General features: G+C 42.4%; 1 protein-coding gene across 1 annotated transcript in view; it reads right to left on the bottom strand.

The window, feature by feature from the left end:
- INPP5A (inositol polyphosphate-5-phosphatase A) overlaps nt 1-20,690 on the bottom strand; it is a 778,463-nt gene that overhangs the window by 354,531 nt on the left and 403,242 nt on the right. The window contains exon 6 of the mRNA XM_030202993.1: nt 3,306-3,409. Coding sequence (XP_030058853.1) covers nt 3,306-3,409 — 104 coding nt within the window. The remainder of the gene's footprint in view (nt 1-3,305; nt 3,410-20,690) is intronic.

The following is a 20,690-nucleotide window of genomic DNA, read 5'->3' as shown; positions in this document are numbered from 1 at the left end:
TTAGTTCACACTTATCACACACATTTAATACAAAAATTAACTTGCAATAAGTGCAAAGCCATTGTTAACTGTTGGGAGCAAGTTCGCATACAGTTACAACACAGAAAAGTACTTTACTGCACGTTAATGCTCAAATTTTGGCATGTTTCCGAGATGTATGTGCAACTTAATTAGATGACGAGCTGTTAGCCATCAATAACTGGATGCTAACCAATTACTGATGTTAATTAGCATCAATTAGGATTTCCACACTTGTGTGGCTGCGTGCTATTCTATAATGCTGGGTGCCTAAATCCCATAGCGTGCAACCCAAAAGGAGCATGGCCATGGGAGGGGTAATGGGTGTTCCAAAAAAATTGCGCACAGTGTTATAGACTATTGGGTTTCTGAGCCCAACTTGAGTGCTGGGATTTACACCAGGTTTCAGTCTGGTGCCTAGAGCTGGGCGCTGGAACTGGCACTAAGTGCTATCCTATACAGGGAGTGTGCTGTTTATAGAATAGCTCTTAGTGCCAATCTTTTCCGATGCCCAATTTTGAGCACCATTTATAAAATCTCCTCCCTCCCCCCACAAAGTGTATTTGCAGTTAGTGTGAGTTTACTTTTTTTTTTAATTACATTTGTACCCCACGCTTTCCCACTCATGGCAGGCTCAATGCGGCTTACATATTATATACAGGTACTTATTTGTACCTGGGGCAACGGAGGGTTAAGTGACTTGCCCACAGTCACAAGGAGCTGCCTGTGCCTGCAGTGGGAATCAAACCCAGTTCCCCAGGACCAAAGTCCACCACTCTAACCACTAGGCCACTCCTCCACCTCAAATAGGTTTTCAGGATACCCATAATGAATATGCATGAGATACATTTACATACAATGGGTGAGGAGTGGCCTAGTGTTTAGGGTGGTGGACTTTGGTCCTGGGGAACTGAGGAACTGAGTTTGATTCCCACTTCAGGCACAGGCAGCTCCTTGTGACTCTGGGCAAGTCACTTAACCCTCCATTGCCCCATGTAAGCCGCATTGAGCCTGCCATGAGTGGGAAAGCGTGGGGTACAAATATAACAAAAAAATAATTTATCTCATGCATGTTCATTGTAGATACCTTGAAAACCAGGCTGGTTTGGTGTGTCCCGAGGACTGGATTGAGAACCCCTGTCTTAGACCATGTTAATAGTAAAAATAAATAAATAAAAATCATAAGCTTTAAACTGGAGCTACAGGTCAGCATATGATTTTGGAGATTAGAGAACAGAATGCAAAAGGTTAATATGCTTTCCACATCATTTCAAAGAGTCAGGAGCACTGAATTTTCTTATTTTGTTTATAAGAATGACATCACTTGCCACTCAATGAATATTTAGGGTTTTTTGAACCCTTATGTTCTACCTCGACTGCACAGTTTTGGTTAACTGTACATATCCATGTTCCTTATTTATTAGAATAAAAGCCCTATCAAAGTGATTTGCATTTTAATATACATCCAAATTGCTTGCATCACTTGCAGTATCTTTCAGAAACACCACCATTTTAACAAATAAGAACATGCAAAAGCCATTTGACAAACATGAAACTATAAGAGAGGTGCTGACCACAGCCGAATAGGGTGGTAAGTCACAAACAGATGGCGACCAGCACCTAGGACAGAGGAGGAGAATAAGGGGAGACACAAGATGGGTGGGGCTGAAGAAAAGGCACAGGAGAAGGGAACAACTAAGAGGTAGGAGTTAGGGGTGGGGTGGGGTTAGGAAAATGGGATGGGAAGTGGGTAGATGCAGGTAGGGAAAATGAGGCTCAAAGGACGGGATATGGGATATGGATGTTTGTTGTATGTACTTTCCCAATTTGAACATGTACCTCCCTTACAATGGTAATTGTGCTGGCTTCCTGTGGTGCAAAGAATTAAATTTAAGTTGTTGCTATTGGTACATTTTGTATTATATCAAGACTCTTCTTTTTATTTACGTAATGCACTGCAACAATATGTGCCGCCAAGGTTGCTGCATTCAGCAAGTGTGTGTGACCTGGGCATCTGACTGAGTATCACTAGAACTGGAACCACTAGAACTGGAACCTTCTCTGAAGCTGGTCTTGCAGAATGCAACAAGTTGCCTTTAGTGCAGAAGTCACAACGGAAAGCTGCATCTTTCAAATCAACGCTAAAAAGTTATTTGTTGAACCAAATTTATGAGCTGTCATGATCTGCCTGTATTTCATTGATATTTCTATATTGCTGCATTTGTGTTTGTTAGTTGTTTGTTGATTTGTTATTCAAAGCAGGTTATAAATAATAAAACATATGGGGTGGAGACCTGGAGCTTGAATCGAGGATGGGTACACGTGTGCCTCACCATTTTGCTTACTGCTCTTGCTGTCATGTAATAACAGTGAAACTGAGGATGTTAAGGATTTGTGCACAATCTCCTCTTCCATGGAGGGGGGCCAAGGCCAGAGAAAAGGCCAGTGATGTTTACCCCCAGATTTTGATGGAATGGGGGTATGTAGCAACCAAAGAGATGTGTGATAAATGGATGATGGAGAAATGTTGCTTTTACGGCAACCCTTGAAAAGAGAGGTGATGTCAGCGCATGGAACTTATATGGTCTGTGCATAACTTTTGATTAGACTTATGATTGCTATGGAGGCAGTTGGTGCTGCCTGACTCTAAAGGCTAGATACCCAAAATGATTTAGGTAAGACTATATATGGAGGGGCATGGGAGGGTCTGGAGTGTTCCCAGAAATTAGAAGTGGCCTAGTGCTTAGAACGCCGGTCTTGAAATCCAGAGGTAGCCGGTTCAAATCCCGCTGCTGCTCCTTGTGATCTTGGGCAAGTCACTTAACCCTCCATTGTCTCAGGTACAAACTTAGACTGTGAGCCCTCCTGGGACAGAGAAATACCCAGTGTACCTGAATGTAACGCACCTTGAGCTACTACTGAAAAAGGTGTGAGCAAAATCTAAGTAAGTAAATAAATAAATATTTAGTGAAGATACACTGATTTACAATGCATACACATTAAGTTGTACATTTGTTAAGAGTGCTATGCTGTGGCCAAATATAATCCACTGTATCGATTTCATGTCATGTACTATTTGACTCTGATATGCTGGAAGGGGAAGAGGGTCAAAGAAGGTGTTAGGTGCCGCTTGCCACTTTTATGACATTTTCTGCCAGTGGGTATCTTGAAGCTCTTAATGCTCAGTTTTTGTAATGTCACCACTTTTAGACTTCAAATAGTTGATCTTTTCAAATTCACAGACATATGCCAGCAAAATTGGAAGAGTCAGAGTTGTATGCACATACCTCTGGGAAAAACTCCTGTGGGAACTTCTCTTTTTCTAGCATGGGTGTGCTTTCTAACGTATCGGAGTAGATTTCTTTGCCAGTAACTTTTCTGTACTTTTTTGCTAGGAAAACAAAACACTTGAAAATTAGTTAAATCTAATCAAGAATTCATTGGAAAAGAAGCAAATTAAAAAAAGAAACTACACAAGAAAAGTGCAAACTTAGAATGGGCACAATGTTACTTTAACAAGTCAGGAGTAGTCTAGTGGTTAGTGCAGAAGACTTTGATCCTGGGGAACTGGGTTCAATTCCCACTGCAGCTCCTTGTGACTCTGGGCAAGTCACTTAACCCTCCATTGCCCCAGGTACAAATAAGTACCTATATATACCATGTAAACCGTTTTGAATGTAGTTGCAAAAACCACAGAAAGGCGGTATATCAAGTCCCATTCCCTTTCCCTTATTTTCTAACTCTTATTCCTCTGTTTTATCTGTCTGTATTCCTCCTCTGCTTGTACTTTATGCTGTCTGTTAAGATGTTTTGATGTGTATTATGTTGACACTGTAAGTAGCATTCTATTGTTATTTGATTATGCTTACTGCTGTAATTGTCTAATAACTAGGCCAGGCTTATTCTTGCTGTATTCCACCTTGGGTGAGTTCCTTTAAAGAGGTGTCAAATTAATCAATCAATAAGTAAGTAAGTAAGAAACTCAGGGGTCCTTTTACTAAGGCGTGCTGAAAAATGGCTTGCAGTAGTGTAGGCTCGGGTTTTGGGTGCGCGCCGATCCATTTTTCAGCACGACTATAAAAAAGGCCTTTTTTAAAATTTTTGCCAAAAATGGAAGTGCGTCAAAATCAAAATTGCCGCACATTCATTTTGGGTCTGTGACCTTACCACCAGCCATTGACCTAGCGGTAAAGTCTCACGTGGTAACCAGGTGGTAATGACCTGTGTGCGTCCAAAAATAAAAATTATTTTTTGCCCACACGTATCAGATGCACGCCAAAAATGAAATTACCACAAGAGCCACATGGTAGCCGGGCAGTAACTCCATTTGCGTGCGCGTTGGACGCGCGTCGATGCTTACGCAGCTTAGTAAAAGGGCCCCTCAGGCAGAAGGCAATGTAGGCTAAGTTAAACAAATGGAGGACAACTTTCAAAGCCCCTTACCTGGGTGAATAAGTGTTTACTCTCTTTCTCTGACTAGCTAAATATATGGTTTATGGTTTATTTGTCATTTACCATACTGCTCTTGGGGGCCCTTTTACTAAGCCGTGAAGGCACCTATGCGTGGCCAACACGTGTCAATTTTGAGTTACCGACCGGCTACCACATGGCCCTTGCAGTAATTTCATTTTTGATGCACGTCCGCTACGCACACTGGAAAATATTTTTATTTTCTGGCGTGCAGGTGGTAATCGGCATTTTATGTGCATAGACCATTACCGCCTGGTTACCACATGAGACCTTACTGCTAGGTCAATGGCTGGCAGCAAGGTCTCAGACCCCAAATGGACGCACGGCAATTTTCGTTTTGCCACACGTCCATTTTCGGCAAAAATTTTAAAAAGGCATTTTTTATAGGTGCGCTGAAAAATGATTCTGCGAGCACCCAAAACACACGTCTACAATACCGCAGGCCATTTTTCAGCAAACCTTTGTAAAAGGGCCCCTTAATACAATGGTACAGCAGAGCAGTGTATAAAAAATACAAATTAAAATTATAGAGGTCAAAAGGAACACCAAAATGAAGTGGCTCCCAAACCTGGTCCTGTAGGCATTATCCTAAGAGCAATAGGTAAATTAAGAACATCATAACTGAAAATCTTGATAAAAAAAAAAGATAACTGGAAAGATCTTTTATATTTTACTCCCATGAAAGACGGAAAATACGGGAGATGATTATCTTCAGCCCTAGAAAGGGTAGGAGCTAAAGGAAAAGAAAACAATTTTACCAAATGATCTGGATACAAACCATCAAGCATCTTATAAATACAGCAAGCTAGCTTAAAAGAAATTTGAGTGTCAAAAGGAAGCCAATGTAATCTAACTAAGCATAGAGTGGCACAATTAAATCTTTTCTTCCTAAATACCATCTATTCAGAAGATTTCACATAAAAATACACTTGCTCAAGACAAGATGGGTAGTATTTGTCTTTAGTGGTTTATGGCTATGATCAGAGAGGGAAGCCATTGTTTTATGGACATAAATGGGATACAAGCAAAACTCTACTGCTATAAAAAATATTCCATGTTAACAGAAATGCAAGACTCTAATAAAAACTTGGGGCCAGTTAACTAAAGTGTGGTAAGAACTTACCGTGTGAATTAAGGGGCCCTGTTACCTACCGTATGGCAACCTGGAACGACTGCTGGCCCAATGTGACTACGGCGGTATTTCTGCCTCCAGCAAGCAGCATTTACGGCGCTGCCGGAATTTTTAAAAACGTAATACCGCCGGGGGGGGGGGGGGGTGTTACTGCTGGGTTAGCACGCGAGCCCTTACCGCCACCTCGGCGGGTGTCAGTAAGTGCTCCCCCAAAATGGTTGCACTGGAAGTATGAACTTGGGCATTTGTTTTTTTCCACCTTTTCACCCACTGTGGAAAAAAGGGACTCTGCGTGCAGCAAAAACTCATGCTGCCGCTAGCGCAGGGCCCCTTTTAAAGCAGCTTATTAAAAGGGGCCCTAAGTGATACCACTGGGCTGTGACACTTACCTTACACTAATTCACACCTTATCCCCCTAATTTTATAACCTTGCACCACATTTCCACATTTAGCAAAGTGAGTACTCAGGTTATAAAGAATAGTGGCAGTTACACGCATAACTTAATTGGCATTAACAAACAATAACTGACAATAATTGGAGTTAATTGGTATCTAAAGGAAACTAATTTGCAATTACCTACAAAACTGCACTTAGTCAGTGTTCTACAAACTTAGCGCCCAAAATCTATGGCGCTTAATTGCAAGGGGGGCATGAACATGGGAGGGGTCATAGCCAGGTCAGGGGCGCGCCAAACATTTATACACTAACCCCCGAATTCCTTTCCACACCTCCTTTTATTTTTTTTCTCTATACTCACCCCGACCTTTCCTCTAATTATCTCTATTTAACCTAAAACTAGCACCTCCTCCTACCTCCTTTACCCCTTCTCCTCATATTATTACCCATCTACACATCTCCACTACTCTGCATCTCCATTACTCTGCTAAGATTAGCCTGCTTTTCTCTACACTTTACTTTGTAATCCTATTACTATGTAAGCCGCATTGAGCCTGCCATGAATGGGAAAGTGCGGGGTACAAATGTAACAAACACATAAATAAATAATTCAATAAAAGCTGCAAAAATTGTGCGTGTAAATTTGGGCACACGCTCAATTTGCATGCAAAATTTAACTGAATGACGAGCTAATTAAGTACTTTGACGAGCAGTTATTGGCACTAATTTTTATTTGTTGCATTTATATCCCACATTTTCCCACTTCTTTGCAGGCTCAATAATTAGATTTCATTGGCATTTACATCTGTGCCAAAATTTACATACGACCTGAAAAAGGGGGTGCGGAAACGGGAGGGTCATGGGCATAACAGGGGCATTCCTACAATTAACATGCGTCATTATAGAATTATGGGGATATGCACCTAATGCAGGCAGATACATTAACATCATGTTTCAGTTGGAGCAAATGGCCGTGCCTAAAGATAGGTATGATTCCTGGGTGTAAGCACTATTCTATAAACTGTGCCTAAGTGCGGCTTATAGAATAGCGCTTTTTTTTCTGCGCCATATACAGAATGCAGTCCTAAGTTTCTAGAATCATATGAGTTATGCATGCAACTGTAACATTTAAGGGAAAGGGAAATGGGACTTGATATACCGCCTTTCTAATGTTTTTGCAACTACATTCAAAGCGGTTTACACATGTTCAGGTACTTATTTTGTACCAGGGGCAATGGAGGGTTAAGTGACTTGCCCAGAGTCACAAGGAGCTGCAGTGGGAATCGAACTCAGTTCCCCAGGATCAGAGTCCGCTGCACTAACCACTAGGCTACTCCTCCACTAGGAACATTCCATGTAGAAGCCTGCCCTTGCAGATCAGCAACGCGGCCGCGCAGGCTTCTGTTTCTGTGAGTCTGACATCCTGCACATACTAGTGGAATAGCAACATTCCATGTAGAATCTCAAATAGTTTCAACATTCCATGTAGAATGTCAAATAGGGAAAGGGAAATGGGATTTGCTATACTGCCTTTCTGAGGTTTTTGCAACTACATTCAAAGCGGTTTATATATATTCAGGTACTTATTTTGTACCAGGGGCAATGGAGGGTTAAGTGACTTGCCCAGAGTCACAAGGAGCTGCAGTGGGAATCGAACTCAGTTCCCCAGGATCAGAGTCCGCTGCACTAACCACTAGGCTACTCCTCCACTAGGAACATTCCATGTAGAAGCCTGCCCTTGCAGATCAGCAACGCGGCCGCGCAGGCTTCTGTTTCTGTGAGTCTGACATCCTGCACATACTAGTGGAATAGCAACATTCCATGTAGAATCTCAAATAGTTTCAACATTCCATGTAGAATGTCAAATAGGGAAAGGGAAATGGGATTTGCTATACCGCCTTTCTGAGGTTTTTGCAACTACATTCAAAGCGGTTTATATATATTCAGGTACTTATTTTGTACCAGGGGCAATGGAGGGTTAAGTGACTTGCCCAGAGTCACAAGGAGCTGCAGTGGGAATTGAACTCAGTTCCCCAGGATCAGAGTCTGCTACACTAACCACTAGGCTACTCCTCCACTAGCAACATTCCATGTAGAAGCCTGCCCTTGCAGATCAGCAACGCGGCTGCGCAGGCTTCTGTTTCTGTGAGTCTGACGTCCTGCAGGACGTCAGACTCACAGAAACAGAAGCCTGCGCAGCCGCGTTGCTGATCTGCAAGGGCAGGCTTCTACATGGAATGTTGCTAGTGGAATAGCAACATTCCATGAGAATCTCAAATAGTACCAACATTCGATGTAGAATCTACAAATAGTTTCAACATTCCATGTAGAATGTCAAATAGGGAAAGGGAAATGGGACTTGGTATACTGCCTTTCTGAGGTTTTTGCAACTACATTCAAACCACTAGGCTACTCCTCTACTCATGGACATTTACACTAGCTTTAATTGGCCACACCTAAACTGTAGACCTAATCTAGTATTTGATAACAGAAACTGGAATGAGGAAGGAAAAGGAAGAAAATGGGCAGGTTATGGACATGGACAGTACTTTGCAGTTCTGTGCTGCGTCACTGCTGCAGATAGAACACATGTGCTTATATCCCACTAGCTAAACAGAAAACTGGCTTTAAATTGATTTATTTTTAACTTTTATCATCTTTTTATTTTATTCTAGTTCAGTTCATATCGCTACTTTTGTTTATGCTTGTATATCGCCTAGAACATTTTTTAATTAGATGGCTAAAATGTAAGTAAATACATACAGCTATCAGTAATACTGCTTTAATTGTTTTAATTTGTCAAGTGTAACTAAATGACTGCAGCTCATATTAAATTAATTAGAGAGATTAGTTGCTTTATTTCTGGTGTCCATGGATACCTGAATCCCTACAGAGTTATATTTAGGGCTTTTATTCCATGAGTTTATAAATTGTAAATGTGGGTGTATATTTTCAAGCTTAGGATATGCATTGGGAAGACACCAAAAATTTGTATGTATCGCACAGCACCGGCCCCCTTTTGCCACAGCTTGGTAAAAGGGGCCCACAGTTTCACTATATGATTTTAGGGATTTTGCAATTTTGCTCTGTTGAAGTACTCCTTTATTTTGTATTGAGAATCCCAAATAGTAGCGAGATTCCATCCTACCAACTACGGGGACAGCAGTGGCTTACCCATTTCTATCTCAATAGCACATTATGGACTTTTACTTCAGGAACTTGTCCAAACTTTAAAAAAAAAAAAAACCCCAGATAAACCATAAATGGGCATCCCAAGTGTGTCCCTCCCATGCTTATACCCCCTGGCAGTTCCTGCTCCATTTACTTTTGCAGTGGTCCTGAGCAGTCACAATCTCCTCTCTGGGCCTGCACAACCACAGCTGCCTCCTTCTCTTCCACTTCCCTGGGCCTGTGCAAAGACATCTGTCACGTGATGGCAGCAGCCGGTGCATGCCACAAATGAGGCTGACTTTGAAGTTTTTCAGTTATGAGCAAAAATCAGAAGTCCTAATGAGATGACATCTCTTCATTTTTAACAGAAGTTGGTGCTTTATTACATACTAGGAAAAAATGCCCGTTTCTGAAACGAATGAAACGGGCACTAGCAAGGTTTTTCCTCAGAGTGTGTATGTGTGAGACAGTGTGCGAGAGAGTGACTGTGCGAGTGTGGCGGGGTTTGAACGTTGGTGGGGGGTAGGGCGATACAGAAATAGAGGGTGAGTGTGCATCTATCCATGTCCTGCATCACAGTGTGTGTGTGTGGGGGGGGGGGGGGGGGGGGGGGAGATTGACAGAGGGGGGGGGGGCGGGTGTGTGACAGATCATGTGTATGACATAGAGATCATGTGTGTGTGTGTGTGTGAATGTGAGAGAGTGTGTTGCGAAGTGGTGGGTAGGGGGCAGTATCTGTGGGTGTGTGACTGCATCATGCCACGTAATTGCTGCTGTCCCCCGAATAGGCAATGTGGTTTACAATTCTGTACTTCCTGTGTCAGTTCAGTGTGTGTGTGTATGTTGTGTGTGGTTTTTGTTTTTTTGTGGTTTGGTTTACCTGTTGTGTAGCATCTGCTGTCCTTTTGTCTTCCCTCAGTACAATGTAGGGCCAGGTGTGACGTTGGTGTTTGCAGCTGCAGCAGAATGGTGTTTCTGGCCCTGTGTGCCACAGCTGCAGTGTAGTGGTACTTGTGCTGGAACGTCCTACAGAGAAGGCTGCAGTTGGGAGTATCATGGGTCCCAGCCTGCTTGAGGCAAACTGTTTGGGAGAGGGGAGCTGTCATCGGCAGGGGGATCGGGTTGCATCCGTGCGAATTTGTGGGGGGAGGGGTGATAGAGGCTGGAGGCACGTTTGTGGAGCGAGCTGGATCCTACAGAGAAAGCTGCAGTTGGGAGTAGCATCGGTGAGAGCCTGATTGAGGCAGGCTGTTTGGGAGATGGGAGCTGACGTGGGCAGGGGGATCGGGCTGCGTCCGTGCGAGTTGGTGGGGGGAGGGGTGATAGAGGCTGGAGGCACGTTTGGGGAGGGAGCTGGATCCTACAGAGAAGGCTGCAGTTGGGAGTACCATCGGAGTGAGCCTGATTGAGGCAGGCTGATTGGGAGATGGGAGCTGTCGTGGGCAGGGGGATCGTGTTGCATCACTGTGAGTTGGTGGGGGGAGGGCTGATACAGGCTGGAGGCGCGTTTGGGGAGCAAGAAGCAGGCTAGCCCTGGGGGGGGGGGGGGGGGTGGATATTGTTATCTATATTAATAATTCTCACCTGCAATTGTGAAGGTCACAGTGTGGCAGGGATGCGACGTCCCGCTTTCAGAAACATGGCTCCGCCCCCGACGTAATGACGTTGGACGCGAGGGCGTGACAGACAGACAGAGGCTTCACCACCATGAAGTTACGAACCCTTCACGGAATTGGCAGGAGCTTGTGGCCTCAATGGAACGTTCAGGTAGCGAATTATGTCCTGAAGGGGCGTGGCTGGGGACGTGGCTGAGGGTGGATGTATGAGTGACAGTGAGAGTGAGTGGTGCTGACAGGCTACACACAGTACAGGGCTTCAGTGTTTCCCTGCCACACTGTGAGCTTCAGAATTGGAGGTGAGAAATATTAATATAGATGATTCAATACAGGGATACTTCCTATTTTCAGTTGGAGCCATCTCTAGATGGGTCTCTGGCTACTAACTGGGTCTGTTTTGTAAGAAAGGAGTAGCACTGTGTTTCTTAATAGCAGTTCAAAAACAGCCATGCAGCCATAAGTACTTGGCTAACCTGAGAGTCAGCATCTGGAAATGGACTACATGACAGGTTCCGAAGGGAAGGAGGAGTAATGCTGCAATTTACAGATTACTGTTTGATCAACTGCAGCAGGGAGAAATGTGGACTTGGTCACAACAAAGTGAGTGACAGATTGGTGAGTGTCAGAAGTTGTCTTGATTCATTCCGTGCTTAGCTCTGACCACATCAACTCCTGCCGTAACTCTGCTAAGCAGAATTAGGCATCATGAAGAAATTTAACTGAACTTAAAAATATGTCTGGTTTCGTGCCAGCAGAGTGGTACTCTCCATTCATTTCAGGGCAAAATGTCCTCAATCAACATTTTTCATTTTTATACTTATTGGAAAAACATTGCCATTTATCTAGCAACAATTTTGCATGTGGCAGGCAGCCAACAGGACATGGTGAGAGTCCCAAGTGTTAAAATGTTAGGAGACTATATGAATATTCCATAAAATGTATCTCACATGATCACAGATACCCAGCTATACACTGGACAGCCCATCACTCAGATTCCTTCAATGCTGAGATGCAAAATCTGTACAGCCCCTGCTACTAAAACCTACTCAGCTTGAACAAACGAACAGTCATATGAAATTGCATAAGTTACAATAAGTATATGAGGGGAAAGCAATGGATCTGGTATCTGTAAGAATATTTATATTTGCTAACTGAAGGACAAGGAAATATTACTTTGGAAGTAATCATTTATAATTAATACTCTGACCTGGAATAATTATTCTAATTAGGAGATGAAAATGCAAGGGTCAGTTCCTAGTCTTGCTTCTGCTCTTTCTGCTTCTTAAGGAGAGATGATGTGGTCACACCTCTCCTTAAGAAGCCTTCACTCGACCCTATTTGTCCCTCTAATTACCGACCCATCTCCCTCCTTCCTTTTCTCTCCAAATTACTTGAGCGTGCTGTTCACTGCCGCTGCCTTGATTTTCTCTCCTCACATTCTTGACCCACTACAATCTGGTTTTCGCCCTCTCCACTCAACCGAAACTGCGCTTACTAAAGTCTCCAATGACCTATTACTGGCTAAATCCAGAGGTCAATATTCCATCCTCATTCTTCTTGACCTTTCCGCTGCTTTTGACACTGTCGATCACAGCATACTTCTCGATACCCTGTCCTCACTTGGATTCCAGGGCTCTGTCCTTTCCTGGTTCTCTTCCTACCTCTCCCTCCGCACCTTTAGTGTTCACTCTGGTGGATCCTCTTCTACTTCTATCCCTCTGCCTGTCGGCGTACCTCAGGGTTCTGTTCTTGGTCCCCTCCTCTTTTCTATCTACACTTCTTCCCTTGGTTCATTAATCTCATCCCATGGCTTTTCCTACCATCTCTATGCTGATGACTCCCAAATCTACCTTTCTACCCCTGATATCTCACCTTGCATCCAAATCAAAGTTTCATTGTGTTTGTCTGACATTGCTGTCTGGATGTCTCAACGCCACCTGAAATTAAATATGACCAAAACCGAGCTTCTCATTTCCCCCCCCCCCCCCCCCAAACCCACCTCCCCGCTCCCCCCGTTTTCTATTTCTGTTGATGGCTCTCTCATTCTCCCTGTCTCCTCAGCTCGAAACCTTGGGGTCATCTTTGACTCTTATCTCTCCTTCTCTGCTCATATCCAGCAGATTGCCAAGACCTGTCGTTTCTTTCTTTACAACATCCGTAAAATCCGCCCCTTTCTTTCCGAGCACTCTACCAAAACCCTCATCACCTCTCGTTTAGACTACTGCAATCTGCTTCTTGCTGGCCTCCCACTTAGTCACCTCTCCCCTCTCCAGTCGGTTCAAAACTCTGCTGCCCGTCTCGTCTTCCGCCAGGGTCGCTTTACTCATACTACCCCTCTCCTCAAGTCGCTTCACTGGCTCCCTATCCGTTTTCGCATCCTGTTCAAACTTCTTCTACTAACCTATAAATGTACTCACTCTGCTGCTCCCCAGTATCTCTCCACACTCGTCCTTCCCTACACCCCTTCCCGTGCACTCCGCTCCATGGATAAATCCTTCTTATCTGTTCCCTTCTCCACTACTGCAACTCCAGACTTCGGCCCTTCGTTCTCGCTGCACCCTACCGCCTGAATAAACTTCCTGAGCCCCTATGTCTTGCCCCATCCTTGGCCACCTTCAAATCTAGACTGAAAGCACCACCTCTTTAACATTGCTTTTGACTCGTAACTACTCGCCTCCACCTACCCTCCTCCTCTTCCTTCCCGTACACATTAATTGATTTGATTACTTTATTTTTTGTCTATTAGATTGTAAGCTCTTGAGCAGGGACTGTCTTCTTCTATGTTTGTGCAGCGCTGCGTACGCCTTGTAGCGCTATAGAAATGCTAAATAGTAGTAGTAGTACTACTAAAAGTAGTTTTCACATGAACTATTGCAACCATTACACAAAAGTTAAAACAGCTAGGGCCAGATTTGGTGTGCACGTGATGGTGCTGTACTTGTGGCCTCAGGAGGTATGATAGAGGTCTACAAAATAATGAATGGATTGGAATGGATAGATGGTGGTGGGAGGCGGGGATAGTGCTGGGCAGACTTATACTGTCTGTACCAGAGCTGGTGGTGGGAGGCAGGGCTGGTGGTTGGGAGGCGGGGATAGTGCTGGGCAGACTTATACGGTCCTGTGCCTGAAGAGGACAGGTACAAATCAAGGTAGGGTATACACAAAAAGTAGGACACATGAGTTTATCTTGTTGGGCAGACTGGATGGACCGTGCAGGTCTTTTTCTGCCGCCATCTACTATGTTACGTGAATCGCTTGTTTACTCTTTCCAAAATACTAGGACTAGGGGGCATGCAATGAAGCTACAATGTAGTAAGTTTTAAAACAAATTGGAGAAAATATTTCTTTACTCATGTGTAATTAAACTCTGGAATTCGTTGCCAAGAATGTAGTAAAGCAGTTAGCTAAGCAGGGTTTTAAAAAAAGGTTGGATAGCTTCCTAAAAGCAAAGTCCATAAGCCATTATTATAAATGGACTTGGGGAACATCCACTGCATAAAATGTACTTTACTGTTTTAGGATCTTGCCAGGTATTTGTAGCATTGATTGGCCACTGTTGGAAACAGGATGTTGGGCTTGATGGACCTTCAGTCTGTCCCAGTATGGCAAAACTTATGTACTTATGACTTTTGCTGGAATCCTTGAGCTAGCCATGGAAGGGACCCCAACCTGCAGATAAGTGGGGTTAAAGGCTGGGTAATTTTCAAACAGCAGTGTTTTACCTGGAAAACTGCTTTTGAAAACTGTCATCCTTAGCTGCACATTGTGCTAAATGTTATACTTTGCTTTAATGTCTATTTAAATCTTATCAAGCAGGGCCTGATCTTAGGCTGCGTCATGATCTTACGTTGCCATGAAAAGTACCTAGGTTTGACTACTGGGCCAAGTGTTTGCTCTCTGCAAGCAGCATTTATAGCCATTGGGAGAGTCCTAATCATTGAGTAATGGCAACATCTAGGAGCCAGATTTAGGGCTCAAGACTTTCCTTATATGAGGAGTATCCATCCCCTTTATCATTTTGGTTGCTCTTTTTTGAACTTTTTCTAATTCTGCTATATCTTTTTTAAGATACGACGACCAGAATTGAATGAGTTCGCACAATGGAATGATATAGAGGCATTATAGTATTCTTGGTCTTATTTACCATCCCTTTCCTAATAATTGCTAGCATCCTGTTTGCTATTTGCCTGCCGCCGAACACTGAGCACATGATTTCAGCATATTGTCTACAATGACACCTAGATCTTTTTCTTGGGTACTGACCCCAAAGGTGGGCCCTAGCATCAGGTAACTATGATTTGGATTATTCTTAACAATGTCACTTTGCATTTGTCCACATTAAATTTCATCTGCCATTTGGACGCCAAGTCTTCCAATTTCCTAAGGTCTTCCTGCAATTTTTCATAGTCCATATGTGTTTTAACAACTTTGAATAGTTTAGTATCATCTGCAAATTTATCACCTCACTAGTCATTCCAATTTCCAGATCATTTATACATATGTTAAATAGTACCGGTTCCAGTACAGATACCTGCAGCACTCCACAATTCACCCTCCTCAATTGAGAAAAATAGCCATTTAACCCTACCCTCTGTTTTCTGTCCAATAACCAATTCCTAATCCACAACAGAACGTTGTCTTCTATCCCATGTCTCTTTAATTTTCTCAGGAGTCTCTCCTGAGGAACTTTGTCATAACCTTTCTGAAAATCAAGACACACTACATCAACCGGCTCACCTTTATTGACATATTTATTCATGCCTTCAATGAAATGAAGGAAATTGGTGAATCAGAGCTTCCCTTAACTCTATTCCATTAGACCATGTTTGTCCAAAGATTCCGTTATTTTATTCTTTATAATAGCTTCTACTATTTTGTCAGGCATTGAAGTCAGGCTTACCAGTCAATTTCCCAGATAACCCCTGGAAACCTTTTAAAAAATCGGCATTAAATTGGTCACCCTACAATCTTCAGGTACTACAAATGATTTTAATGACAGGTTACAGATCACTAACAGCAGATCAGTAATTTCATGTTTGAGTTCTTTCAGTACCCTAGGATGCATGCTAGGGTACTGAAAGAACTGAAAGATCCAGTCCAGGTGGTTTACTACTCTTTAGTTTGTCAATTTGGGTTAGTACGTTTTCCAGGTTCACACAGATTTCTTTCAGTTCCTCCATATTATTAACCTTGAAAATCATTTCTGGTATGGTAGACCTCTTACATCTTCTTCCGTAATGACCGAAGTAAAACATTCATTCAGTCTCTCCGTTATGGCCTTGTCCTCACTGAGTGCCCTTTTTTTTTTGTTACATTTGTACCCCACGCTTTCCCACTCATGGCAGGCTCAATGCGGCTTACATGGGGCAATGGAGGGTTAAGTGACTTGCCCAGAGTCACAAGGAGCTGCCTGTGCCTGAAGTGGGAATCAAACTCCTTCATGATCTAATGGTGCCACAAATTCCCTCACAGATTGTCTACTTCTGATGTACCTGAAAAAGGTGTTACTGTTTTTGCCTCTGTGGCACTTTTCTCTTCATATTCTCTTTTATTCTTCTTTATCAAAGCTTTGCATCTAACTTGCCGTTGCTTATGCTGCTTCTTATTTTCTTAACTTGGGTCTTTTTTCCATTCTTTGAAGTGTTGTCTTTTGGCTCTAATAGCCTCTTTCACTTCACCGTTTAACCATTATGGCTGTCATTTGCTCTTCTTCCACCTTTGTAAATATGTGGAATGAATCTAGTCTGGGCTTCAAAGATGGTATTTTTAAACAATGTCCATGCCTGATTTAAAGTTGTAACCTTTACAGCCGACTATCTTCTCTTTAACCATTTTCCTCATTTTATCATATTTGCCCGTTCAAAAATTAAATGCTGCTACTGTAGATTTCCTTTGTGACTTCACTCCAGATATTAGCTCAAATTTGATCATGTTACGATCACTGTTTCCCAGCAGACCAAACACCGTTACCTCTCGTACTATGCCCTGTACTCCAATAAAGACTAGATCTATAATCTATAATCTGCAGCTCCTTGTGACTCTGGGCAAGTCACTTAACCCTCCATTGCCCCGGTACAAAAATAAGTACCTGAATATATGTAAACTGCTTTGAATGTAGTTGCAAAACCTCAGAAAGGCGGTATATCAAGTCCCATTTCCCTTTCCCTTTTGTTGGTTCTTGGACCAGTTGCTCCAAGAAGCAATCACTTATTACTCATAGGAATTTTACCTCTCTGGCACTCCCTGATATAACATTTACTCAGTAACTATTGGGGTAATTGAAATCACCCGTTATTATTATGTTGCCCAATTTGCCAGCTTTCCTAATTTTTGTAAGCATTTCTTTATCTGTCTGTTCTTTCTGTCCTAGCAAATAGTAGTACAGCCCTACCAGTACACTCCTTCCCTTCACACATAGAATTTCTATCCATAAGGATTCCATGCTGCTATTTCATGTAGAATGTTTATTTTGTTTGACTCAATTCCCTCTGACATATAACACAACCCCCCTCCAATTTGATCCACTCTATCTTTACAATGTACTTATATATTTATTTATTTATATTTTGCTCAAGGTTACATTCAGGTACACTGGATATTTCTCTGTCCCAGGAGGGCTCACAATCTAAGTTTTTACCCGAGGCAATGGAGGGTTAAGTGACTTGCCCAAGATCACAAAGAGCAGCAGCGGGATTTGAACCGGCCACCTCTGGATTACAAGACCAGTGTTCTAACCACTAGGCCACTCCTCCACTCTATACCCTGTAACACAGGGGTCATTTACAAAGGCGCGCTGAAAAAGGCTTGCGGAAGTGTAGGTGCGGGTTTTGGGTGTGTGCCAATCCATTTTTTAGCACGCCTGTAAAAAAGGCCTTTTTTTGCCTAAAATGGATTTACGGCAAAATCAAAATTGCTGCGTGTCCATTTTGGGTCTGAGACCTTACCACCAGCCATTGACCTAGTGGTAAAGAATCCAGGCGGTAATGACCTACGCACGTCCGTTTTGCACACCAGAAAATAAAAAATATTTTTCAGACACGCATAGCGGATGTGCGCCAAAATTGAAATTACTACAAGGGACACGCGGTAACTGGGCGGTAACTCCAATTTGGCACACATTCAGTGTGCTTAGGCGCCTACGCGGCTTACTAAAAGGGCCCCACAGTGTCTCATTACTGTGACAGAAAGTTCAAGTTTAAAACTATGGGGAAAAGATTTTTACATTATGGAAACTAGTTAATAGGCTCATTTTTGAAAGAGATGGACATCCAAAAAGTGACATAAATCGGCACTTGGACGTCCATCTCTCAGAGACGTCCAAATCAATATAATCGAAACCTGATTTTGGACGTCTTTATCGGAAGTCCGTCGCAAGGACATCCAAATCTAAAGGGGGCATATTGGAGGCGTGGTCGAGGCGGGACTTGGGCGTTCCTTACACTTGGACGTCTTTGAGCCATAATGGAAAAAAGCAAAGACGTCCAGGACTAAACTTGGATGTTTTCACCCAGACCTCTTTTTATTACGAATAAGGCACAAAAAGGTGCCCGAAATGACCAGATGACCACTGGAGGGAATTGGGGATAACCTCCCATTCCTGCCCCAGTGGTCTAACCCCCTCCCACCCTCAAAAAAACGTGATTAAAAATATTACTTGCCAGCCTCAGATGCCATACTCAGGTCCATAACAGCACATGCAGGTCCCTGGAGTAGTTTAGTAGTAGGTGCAGTGCACTTCAGACAGGTGGATCCAGGCCCATACCCCCCCTACCTGATACATTTGTGGAGGAAACAGCGAGCCCTCCAAAATCCACCAGAAATCCTCTGTACCCACATATAGGTTCCCCCCTTCACCCGTAAGGGCTATGGTAGTGGTGTACAGTTGGGGGTAGTAGGTTTTAGGGGGCTGAACACACGAGGTAAGGAAGCTGTGTACCTGGGAGCAATTTATGAAGTCCACTGCAGTGTCCCCTAGGGTGCCCTGCCCGATTGTTGCCCTGGCATGTCAGGGGGACCCATGCACTACAAATGCTGTCTCCTCCCACAGCCGAATGGCTCGAATTTGGACGTTTTAGACTTGGACGTCTTTGGTTTTGAAAATTGCCGAAAATCAAAGACGTCCAAATCCAAGGACGTCCATGGTATTTTCGAAAACAAAGATGGACGTCCATCTTTTTTTGAAAATGACCTTCTCCCCACCTCCGAATTTGGATGTTTTACAAAGATGTCCAAATTCCAACTTAGATGGTTCTTTTGAAAATGCCCTTCAAAGTGTCCTTATCTAAATTCAAACTGTCTTTATCCATAAACCTACAATTTCTCTTTTATCCTCAATCTTCTAAGATCTAGAAATATGGGTGAATCTCTTCATCAAGGTGGTTAATAAATCCAAATAAATAAGTAAATAATGTATAAAAGGTTACAATTAGATCTCGTTCCAAACCATGATGGAGCTGACATGCCTAAAATGCACACAAACACAGAGTTGGCCATGGAAACCAGGATTCCAAAACATAAATATGTGGATATTACAAAGGAGCTGACATGGTCTGTGTTTTGGCAACTTGCTTGCATCAAGGAACTATTATACATAAAATATATAAAATATATGCTATTTCTTAAATTTTACATTAGTTTTTCTATGCTGCAAGTTATTAGCCTTTGCTGTTTTGTGTGTTGATTTGTGCTGTTCGGATTCCTTTCTTGGTACCTATCCATGAATAACCACAGGGTCTCCCTCCACCTCCTTCCACCCAGAAAATCACTCATAAATACATCAGGACAGAAGGGTGGTGATAAAATGTATTTAGTGGTCTGGCAGTTTCTCTTATGGATCAATCCCATTCAATTGATTAAGAATGCTGACCATTATTACTCAATACCTATTAATCTATTTGCAGATGGGGAAAAAGATGTTGCACAAGCTGACCCCACTCTAAAAGTTCCTAGATCACTGTTTAAAAAAATGCTTTGTTATTATTCAGTAATACAAAGATTCATTAATACTTTCTATGAAATTTCTTTGAGTATCATACAGTAAACATTTATATTGATCAAATCTCCAATTTCAATATCTACAGAAATGCCATTTTAAGTATTTTACTGAGGGAAGACCCTATACCCTCAATTACATGAACAGAGGTAATTTGGCTATGTCCTGCAAGAAAAAAAAAAATTAATGAATCTGTATAAATTGGGACAATTAGTTCACTTCACGGTTATTGCCACTTCAATGACATCTCAAATTAATATGATGTAAGAAACTGAATTAATGTGATCTGGCTCAGTGGTCTAAGTAAGGCTCATAGAATACATGAACAGTCAGTTGACATTTAGAAAAATATGCTAATCAGCTAATGAAACGAAATAACCAGCGCCTTTTTGTAACATAATACGAGTGTTGAAAAATATTATACTTTGCTGAAGCAACACTTTGAGATAAAGCTTTAGAAGGGTAGGGAGAACAAAAATATTTTTTTGCAGTTTTATAAATATAGCCAAACTGCTTGGAGATTGTTCTAATATTTAAAACCTGAAGAAAAAAAAAAGAAGGAATCTCTTAGCGGTCCTTTTACTAAGCTGCGGTAAGCACTAATGCATTGTAGGTTTATTGATTAAAATGATGGCCTGTGGTAATTTTGCAATGTGCGCACACTACTCACATGCTTATATATATATATATATATATATATATATATATATATATATATTTAAGTCAAAGGGGCGTCTGGAGTATGCAGAAATAGTTCTCACACTTAGGTATATCATAAGTATAAGAACCATTTTCTGAGCTAATCAGTTAGCACTTTGGAATTGCCACAGGCTGATTAGTGTGGAATTAGCATGGGAATAGCACGTGAGCCCTTACCGCTTACAAAATAGGCGC

The sequence above is a fragment of the Microcaecilia unicolor genome, chromosome 5 (genome assembly GCF_901765095.1).
Source record: "Microcaecilia unicolor chromosome 5, aMicUni1.1, whole genome shotgun sequence".
Taxonomy (NCBI): domain Eukaryota; kingdom Metazoa; phylum Chordata; class Amphibia; order Gymnophiona; family Siphonopidae; genus Microcaecilia; species Microcaecilia unicolor.
Note: the sequence above shows the minus strand (reverse complement) of the source record. Positions and strands in the feature narration are given on the sequence as shown.